The 10113-nt window shown below is 41.3% G+C and overlaps 1 protein-coding gene across 3 annotated transcripts in view; it reads left to right on the top strand.

Moving 5' to 3' along the window:
• Window positions 1-5464: 5464 nt before the first annotated feature.
• atf6 (activating transcription factor 6) overlaps window positions 5465-10113 on the top strand; it is a 31379-nt gene continuing 26730 nt past the window's right edge. The window contains exons 1-6 of one of the 3 annotated variants that reach the window (XM_034582647.1): window positions 5465-5719; window positions 6812-6888; window positions 7211-7289; window positions 8321-8418; window positions 9088-9211; window positions 9489-9692. In XM_034582647.1, the coding sequence (XP_034438538.1) occupies window positions 5620-5719; window positions 6812-6888; window positions 7211-7289; window positions 8321-8418; window positions 9088-9211; window positions 9489-9692 (682 nt within the window). In that variant the 5' untranslated portion in view covers window positions 5465-5619. The remainder of the gene's footprint in view (window positions 5720-6811; window positions 6889-7210; window positions 7290-8320; window positions 8419-9087; window positions 9212-9488; window positions 9693-10113) is intronic. The other 2 variants (XM_034582649.1, XM_034582648.1) reach the window with 2 other exon arrangements.

Below are 10113 nucleotides of genomic sequence, written 5' to 3'. Positions count from 1 at the left end.
GAGCATGCAAGCATTTTATTTGTGTATTTATTACTGCTTTGAGCACACAGGCATGCAGTTTACACACATTTGCATCATTCACACCCACACTTTTTGGATGCAGGATACTATAATACTTAAAAATAAGAATAATACAATCCACCTGCAAACTATTCATGTTAATCTGCATTGTTATTGTCTTTAATTAGATATCTAAATTTGCTCATACAAGATTGTGTTAAATATATCAACACATTCGTGATGAGGGCATCGCTTACACTTTAGCTGTGAACCACCACAATTTAAGCATTTTATTAGTTTGTTTTTGAGCACACAGTCATGCAGCTTTTTCTATTTTTTTGCAGCTTTTCTTGACAAAATAATCCCCCCCCTGCGAATTATCCATGTTAATCTGCCATATTACACTTGTCTTTAATTAAATATCTAATTGAGTGTTCCTTGCATCCTGTTACATTTGTATAAACGCAGAGCTCTGTTTTGAATCTCCTGAGGGGATCTTTACTCCATGTGTTTACCTACTGCTGTAGAGAGTGAGGCCTGGTCTGGGTACCCCCCGGAGTCCCCCCACACCCCTGCTCGGAGTGCGGGGTCATGCAGGGGTGAGGCTCCCGGTACCTCAGAAGGTTATTCAGGAGTCACGCCGCACTGTGGCATTCACAGCGGTGAACTGCGCAGCGGCCAGACGCTCCGTCAACGCCGGGTCCACCGCCGCTGCTGCCGCTGACCACTCAGCGGAACACCCCCCCCCCCCCCCCCCCCTCCAATCCGGGGCTGCCGCGCTAATGGGGGGGACCGGTGCGCCCCCCGGCTCCACCGTCCTTGTAACAGCGACCCATAAAAGAGCACAGGAGGATGCTAACCAAGATGAATGGGCTTTTTTTCTCTCGGCTCATTCTACACTAATCAGAGCTTTTCATTTGTTATGGCCGCGCGCCAGCCCCTCCACCGCAGCCTCCATTAGGGCCACGATAACGTATAAATTCATTAAAGTCAAAGAGGGGGACATTAAAATGGTCATTTGTCACATCTCTCTTTGTGTGTCCCTAATGGTGGCACATGGTTCAAGGCATTGAGATGATTTTGGTAGGGGGCTTTCTCTCCCCCCCCTCCTTCCTCCTCAGAGCATTAGGAGAGGAACGTGGGAACTGGGGAAGACATGTGTTTTTTGCTATTTTTTATTAATATCACAAATTCAACTTTTAGCTGTTTGTTGTTTACTTTTCTTTAAGTCTTTCTGAAAATACATGCACGCCACCAGAGATCTTTCATGTCCAAAACTACAGTGTAACCCTGCACTTATTTTAAGCCCCTCAATTATTGCATTTTTTGCATTTAATAGTTATTTTCATTTATTTTCCTAGTTACAGCAATTTTTTTATTTTCGTTGCTTTCCAAATCCATCCATCAACTTCAGAGCCCCCACCCTCCAACACACACACACACACACACACACACACACACACACACACACACACACACACACACACACACACACACACACACCCACAAACACACACACACACACACACACACACACACACACACACACACACACACCAACTCACAGTCAATGAAGCAACCCTTTGCTCTAATCCCTTTGTATTCACAGGACCATTCCCACCAAACAATGTCCCAAAGTCTAATCCTAAACCAAGCTCGACAAACCTGGGCCACCTGCTTACAAGTCACAGTGCAGCCAAAAACGCCAAACACAAACTAAGTCACATCGGAACCCCACTGACGGCTGCAGAACGCAAGCAATAATGCATGAGTTGAAACACACGTGCATCCAACACCTAAAACATGTTTTGTTTTTTTCTCTCTCTTTTCTTCTTCTCTCTGTTTTTGGCCCTCGTCCTCTTATTTCTCTGCGTCCGTCCCTCTCTGGCTTCAGGACGGAGGTCTCTGGCTGCGTCGTCATGGGAGATGGCTCTCTCCATCTGCCTCTACTGTCATTAGCTCATCTCCATCACGCTTTATCAGAGGGAACCCTACGCCTCGCCTCACCCTCACCCTCCCTCCTGGACCCTCTTCACCATTCTGACAACCCCTGCCCCCCTGCTCCATACATAAGTCTGAGATGATAAGTGTTCTCCCTCTTTGTGTCGGCCCGGGATAAGACAATGCCACACAGCACTACAGAACATCATCCATCTCATAGGTCATCAATCTGGGACACAAAAGATGAAATGTAGCTCGAACTCCCTTTCGCTAAAAGGGGGTTTCTCTTTGCTCAGAAGGAGCTCGTCCTCCACCTCCTTTTCACAAACAACGGATTTTTCTCTGTTGTGGCCACATGGGACGAAGAGAGTTCAAACTATTTTAAGCATTTCTTAACGACACAATACAATATTAATGATGCCAATAATTGCAGCAACACCAATAATGATGTTTCCAGACATCATTTCAACATCTACAGTGAGAAATCTACTCGTATGTCTTTGTCTTTTTGTTGTGCAAGCCTAATTGCACACAGTCTGTCAACCACCAAGTAGCCTTTTTAAATTTGAATTTATTTGGTTGTGACTAAAAGCCCTGTGTCACATGAATAACATCAGGTACCCTTTGTTTCTCCTGATCTCTCCCTAATTGGGTTTACATTGTCTGATCAATGGTGTAGGGCTTCTAGCCTTTGTTCATTGTCTGTGATGGCATTGTCTTGGTTTGGGTTCTCCATTTCATTTACGTATTTTACTGTAACAACCTATTTATAACAAGATAACTGAGGTTAACATTTTGTCATCGAGGCCAAGAACCAAATATTTAGACACAGAACTTGATCAGTTTTCTCAATTATAAGATAGAAATTGTAGATGTGGTGATGGCTAACATGCATGGCACTTTTATGACGGTGTGTCCATCAATCAGTTAAGTCATTATACAATTGTTATTCATTACCTCCAGCAAGGAGGTTGTGTTTTCACCCCTGCCCATTTGTTTGTTGGTTGGTTTATCTATTAGTATAGTAATGTTACACAAAAACAACTAGGGGCTGTTCTACGAAGCAGGATTTGCGGTTATAAGGGTAACTTCAGGTTTAATTCAGAGGTTTTAGATCTACAAAGCTCGTTCACTTCTTATCAGTGTGAATCACCATGGTAATTTATGCTGAACGGCTAACCTGCTCTGGAGTAAGTTGGGGATAGATCAACCCGTATAAAAGCACTGCCCATTAACCAATCAATTCCTTTGAAACATGAAACAACTGTTCTTAGTGGAGCTAGGTGTGTGGATGGTTCGAAAGACCAGAGGAGTTAAAAGAACCAAATACATTTTGGTGCCGATCGGGGTCAGATCATGATCTATTTTTGCCCTTTTTTTAACATCGTTAACGTCGATTTTCAAAGGTTTCACTCTTTTCCCCGGGAATAATTCATCGATCTTGATGGAGAAAATAATTTAGGAAACTGAACCCTAACCCTGTTTGTTTGTTTGTTTGTAAGCAGGATCACACAAAATCAACTGAACTGATTTCCCTGAACCTTGGTGGAAGGATGTGGAATGGATCCAGACAAGCAGGTGGATCCAGGAAGTCTTTTGTCTCTTTCTTTAACATTTAAAGATAGATCGTTGGCTATGGCAGGTATATGCGCTCTCCAAGTGCCCACAGTTTATTTGGCCGTATAGACAATAACTGTTGGATTGAAGAGGCAGGATTTGTGTGGACTGTTACTTGGTTCTAGAGTATGATAAGAGGTGTCAATCAAAGAATAAAAGTAATAGTCCAAAAATACTGTGACAATTTCTATGTATTATTTCAAAATCATCGTGTTATGATGATATATATCATGATCACGTCAAGTCTATTATTACCCAAGGATTTCAATTTCAGGGTGAGACGCTCATGAATGGTCTGGCTGGTATTCAGATTACAAGAATATTAACAGATCTTTAACATGGACATCATGTGTCAGATAAACGAGATGATTCTTTTTTTTGTAGCAGCTTCAACAGCAACAGAAACGTGACCAAAGCCCCTAAATCCATTTCACGCAAATGTCTGGTTAAACCAATCTGCCATCATATCGGGTCAACCTGTTAATCTGCTGTCCGTGCCTGTGTCCAAACGGGCTTTACACACAATCAATATGATGAGCCCTGATCTGTTCACAGACAGAAGACATCATCCATGCCATTACCACACCACTCCAATCAGAGATGCTTGCATTATCATTACCATCAGGACACACATCTTATATTTTTCAGCTCTGTGGAGACTGTTTGACACTTTGACTTTGAGGCAAAGCAACCACTGACTCCACAAAGGTGCACAGTCACACTGTCATGCTGGGAATGAAGAGAATAGCATGCACCGCGCTGACCAGTGACTCATGAAATCAGATTGCTTACATTAGTTGATTGGGTTTTATGTTACAGGTGGATTGCAGACTTTTGGCAGATGGTTGACCCCTGTTAGTCTTTGCCATGCTTTAATAAGTTAAAACAGACTGGGGGCTTGTTCTTTTAGAAGAGAGCTAAACCAATCCAGCAGGGAATCAACTGGACCACCTCAGGTTAATCTCTCCACGACCTGAAATGTCCATGAAGGATTAGACCCAGTGTACACCTGCTACTGACTTTTAGCACATAATGTCACCACTGTTAGGGTTAGGTTTAGGCCCCGCGAATGACCTGTGCGTGTGTACTTTTTTTTGTTTCCTCTTTTGGACCTAATCCAGCATAAATACCAAACTAGTAGACATCATGGGGTCCAAAGCCTTGTCGTGACAAGACAAAGTATAATTTCTGAGGTCCTGGTTAAGGGTCACAGATTAAGTTTTGGTTAGGCTGTCCACAATGAATGGAGTCAATGCAAAGTAAATCCTAATGAGCTGTAGCAGCGAAAACCTGTGTGTGTGTGTGTGTGTGTGTGTGTGGAAGCGCATGTCTTTCTATAGTTATGAGGTATAATTTTGGTTTAATACTATCATTGTGAGGACATTTTGACGTTGTGAGGACATTTTGGCAGCATGGTCCTCACAAATGCAAAGGGTTGTTTAAGGGTTTTAGGGTTAGAATTAGGTTGGGGTTAGAATTAGTTTAGGGTTAGAATGCGGTTAGGGTCAGGCATTTAGTTGTGATGATTAAGGTTAGGGTAAGGGGCTACGGAATGAATTATGTTATTGAGTGTCCTCACAACTATTGAGAGACAAGTGTGTGTGTGTGTGTTCCTGTACTTATATCTTTGTGAGGCCCATGTTATGCATGGACCCTACAGAGTGAGGACATGTTTGGAGGGTTAGGGAGAGAAAGCCTTTAAGTACAAGTTAAGAACACCCAACAAGAATTTAAACTTCAAAGTAAGAACTCATTGTCGTCACCACTCACTTTCAACAGAGGGGAACTCAACAGCAAACTCTCTGACCATTTTGCAGACTGCGGTACTATCGCGTCACCTTGCGGTCTGGTGGAGCAGCACCGGCAGTAGAGTGTGCTGTTCAGCTTCACCCACGTTGGTCCCTCGGCGGCACCCGTAGATTTTTGGTAAAAGTCAGACGTGTATCTTCCCGTCAGGCGGAAGTCGAGCTGCAAAACAAGTGAATCATGAACACACGCATGATCCGTCGCTCGGTGGAAACTTGTCACAGCGGGACTATTCACTAATGAATTTAAACGAGGATGTCGTCCGCCTACATGTTACACTTAGAGGAGCAACAGCAGAGTCCAGAGATGGACGGTGAGACCGGTCTCATGTCCATCGACCAGGGAGGAGAGTGGGGTAAGAGACGGTTTACTACACTGACCACAGGACACATACAGGAAGTCCAGTATAACTAATGCAGCTGTGTTTTATTATTATTATCAATTATGTTTTTTAATTTACATTTGTCTCAATGCTGCTGCTTACACAACCACTTAAGCCTGAGGTGGAGGTAGGGAGTGTGTTTCCATCACATGCTACAAGTCAGTTAGCATTAGCTAGCTAGTGATGTTATGATGTAACATGGTGTAACATGTAAATAGTAACGTCTCAGCTGGGGGACACCTGCATGTTCCCACCGTGTTTACTCTTTGCTGCTAAATATGAATTATTGAATATGTTCAGGAAGAAGCTGAAACTTAAAACGATGAAACAAAAACAGTAACTTTTGGTCTTGCTATCCTTGCTCTTTAATTTGTATGTTTCCTCAAGTTTCTTTCTTTTGTTGTTGTATCACTACTTTTGTGTGTTTATTGTCTATTTTTGGACTATTTATACCATACATGTTTGTATTGGTTAATGACAGAGTTGGAGATACAATGACAAAGCTCCTAGAGTACATATCACACAATGATGATTTGGTTTCCACTTTATGTTTCACAACTTTTAACTCCTTACTCTTCTATTGGAAACCTGAGATCAGAGAATCATGTTGTTTAAAAATCCCAGAATTCAGGATTAAAACAAATGTGGGATTAATGGTTTTAGGATAGCAGGAGGAGGGGCTCAGTTTAAAAAGAGGTTAAACACTTTCCTTAATAGACAGGCATTTTTATATTTTATATTTTTTGTTTTATTTTATTGTTTTAACGTAGTTTTTTTTCACATGTTCTGTTTTATTACATTGCTGAGTATAATCTGGTTGTCATATGGTCATTTGCAATAATATTTTATTTTGTGAAGCACCTTGTGACTCTGGTTTTTGACAGGCACTATAGAAATAAAGTTTAATATAATCATTGTTATTATTACATAGTTACATGTAAGGCTCCAACTAACGATCAATAGCTTTTTCTTGTAACTCCACGTTTTCTCTTAGTGTCCAAAGTCATAATTTGTCTCTTGATTAAACTCGGACTCATGTATGTCCTATGTGTCGTCACCCCACAGACATAAGCCTGTTCGATGAGCTTGACAACCTGGAAGATGCAGTCGACCTGCTTGAGGCCTTGCAGAACCCTGGCTATGTGAGTAACACTTCCTCTCAGTATGCAAACTTTTATCATGGAATGTGGTCTCGCATGAAATGTGGCCTCTCATGAAATGTGGCCAACAGGAAATGTGCTAGTTAACACCACGTTGCAGTGTGAATGTCAGACAATTTCCGTTGGCAGTAACAGGAGTTTTATTGACTGCTTCTTAAACACTTGACCGTCAACTCACTTAAAGATGAACTAAGTAATACAATTTCTATTGCTTACACTATTAATTAATAAGATGCTTACTTCTGTTTCACATTTGCATGCTGATACGATTCACTGGTTAAGAATTTTGTGTTTGGTTTCTCAGGCCAACGTGGGTCCCGATCTGGACTTTGATATTGATATACCTCTGTGGAATGAAGTGGACACAAGCAGCATCTACACAGGTACAGCGACACATGTTGAAACATGTGTTAATCATGGATGTCACATTTAATTTTGCAAAACCAGGAGTCGGGGCAGAAGTAAGGGTTAGGTTGATTATAATGATTTTCAATAGTCACCCCCACCAGTCCTAATATTGTGTGATGGTGTAGTGGTACTATAATTCTTTCAAAACGATGGTATATTATGCTTTTGTTTGCACGGCTAAATTATTTTTGAAATAAAAAGACAGAAGGGGCCTGTACTTCGAAATATGGTCAACATATCCAGGATACCTTTTCCTGATTTGACTTCACTGCACCTAACATTGTCTCTACTGATATCCTCTATTACAAAACATTGTCTTAAACATGAATAATGTTCTCAATATGATTTGGGAAGAAATCCTGATACCTGCAGTATCGAAAGACAAAAGTCATGTTTAGCAACATGTAATATAAGCAATATGATCACTTAAGTCAAATAGAAAAACACAACAAATGATTTGCATTTGTTAAAGTCAGGTTTAGGATAAACTGTCAATAATTAAACATTTTATTAAGTTTCCTAATTTGTGAGTTTTGATTCTTTGTCTGATAGTAAAAATTTTTTTTAGAATATGTGATGCAGATGAAAAATGATGCAATGTCTGACTGTTTTATGCAAGAAGCAAACTGGCTTTGAAATGTTACCTCACTTAGCACAAATCCTGCCTTGTAGTACAAACCCTGGTGTAGCTCATTCATTAGGTGTAACTCCTCTGGAAACAATGGCTTATGCTGATTTAGAGAGGGAAATATGTAGGCTGTTTATTTTAAGGTAAGATAAGATTAACTTTATTGAATTACGGCAGCCATAGTCTGTGGACAAAGTTATGTGAGATATATACATCATCAAGGTTTTTACATGAGGTGTAATATTTCACATTATATAGATGAATAATATTGACTTAATGTGTGTGAATAATCAGTGATGGTTAACACACATCCCGTACTCATAACCCTTCATATATGACACGTCATCTGTGTGTGTGTGTTTGCCGTTGTGTATCCAGATGGTGAGGTGAGTGTGGACTCTCTGTCACCTGCCCACACTCTGAGCTCTGTCCCCTCTCCTGGCTCTGTGGAGGCTCTGTCCCCGTACTCCCTACAAGTAAGCGTCACTGTCCTCAACTCTTTGTCCTCCTGAGAGTTCGGGATTTGACTTTCACATCCAATGCAAATTTTTACCTTTGTTAGTGCTCTTTATTTTGTTAATATTTAAATATATGTCCATGTTGGGGCATGGATAGGACAAATGAAATCCTCATCCAGATGGTGTTTGAACATTGACAGCTGCTCTACACACATACACACACGCACACAAGTATTAATAAAAGCCTTAAACACCTTGTCAAACTAATAATTTGCTGTCGATCTGAGCTGTGTCCTGCCCCCTCATTAGATAAAAGGCGCTGACAACTTCAGCGACATTAGCATAATTTAGCAGGCAGATGTTTTCACAATGTGTCAGAACAAGGACATGGGTTACATCTCTTTCTGACCCCAACACAGTCTGCACACGTATGTCTGCTCACTGAATCACCCTGTCTGGATCCAAGGACACGTTTGTCTCCTGGAGTCTTTGAATATTAACAAGGACACTTCATCAGCCATATCTGATCAGATGTCTCTACATGGATTAGATAAGAGTATGACTGGTTTAGTAAGGATTATGTGTATTTCAGATGCATTTTCAGTGTCACTATAACCAGTGCTTCCCCCTTTAGCACATTGCTGGTATTTAGACACAGGATCTAAGTCTCTCTGCCTCCCTGTCCAGGATGAGGCCCTGTCGCTACAGTCGCAACACTCTCCTGTTTCAGTCTGCTCAGAGTCCAGTGGATTTTATGAAATCCCTACCCCAGCCAAGACAGCTCCAAAGAGGACCAGCCAGACCCCACGAGGTGAGGCAGTCCTTGCATCTGCTTATTTGCTCTTTTAGCCGTCATCTACATTTGAACTCTTTGTCCTAAACCAGCCACGATCTGTGTTTGTAGAATTCTGAGATTGGTAAAGGAAACAGAGGTAAATGTAATGTCTCATTAGAAAATGAGCAGGACTACAGGAAACACCCTGTAATGAATGCAAACTTCTTCAGCCTTTCCTTGTACTTACATAATTCACTTTTCTTATCTCACTCCTGCCAATCCCTCCCCCCCCCCCCCAACACACACACACCAGCCAAAGCAGCTCAGTCCATCAAGAGGCCGATTAAGATCGAACCAAAAGTTTCCATCCAGCCGAGGCCGCTGATCACAGCTGTGCCACTCGCTCAGGCAGGAGCTTCCCTGCAGGCCAAGACGATCATCATCCAGCCCCTGCAGACCACTGTGCTGCCTGTGGTCAAACCAGTTCCAATCAACATCCAGCCAGCGCCCCCTCCAGGTCAGAGGTCTCACTGCAACACATTGAAACACATTAAGAAATATTTGCTCAGATATACGGATCTCTGGACATATTAGCAAATTACATGATGATGTTCTTTACCATAAGTATATTTTGTAACTTGTATGATTTAGTATTAATAATGGTTATTGTTTGTGATGTATTTGTCATTTTCTCTGAAACAACCATTTACTTTGTTGTGTCTTGGCCAGCAGAGGGTGCTCTAACCTAATATCTTTCTCACTGGTCAGCTTCATACCATAGTACACTATGGTCAAATTGTATTTAGATGTTAAATGTTTGCTTTTTTAATCCAAAATATGTCTAAATTTTGAATGTTTTTGAGAAAGAATCCATCATTCATATATTCATATTATCAAGAAAATGTTTTATAATCCACAGGTAAACCAGAGACTACTTA

Source organism: Hippoglossus hippoglossus, chromosome 4, assembly GCF_009819705.1.
Source record: "Hippoglossus hippoglossus isolate fHipHip1 chromosome 4, fHipHip1.pri, whole genome shotgun sequence".
Lineage (NCBI taxonomy): Eukaryota > Metazoa > Chordata > Actinopteri > Pleuronectiformes > Pleuronectidae > Hippoglossus > Hippoglossus hippoglossus.
Note: the sequence above shows the minus strand (reverse complement) of the source record. Positions and strands in the feature narration are given on the sequence as shown.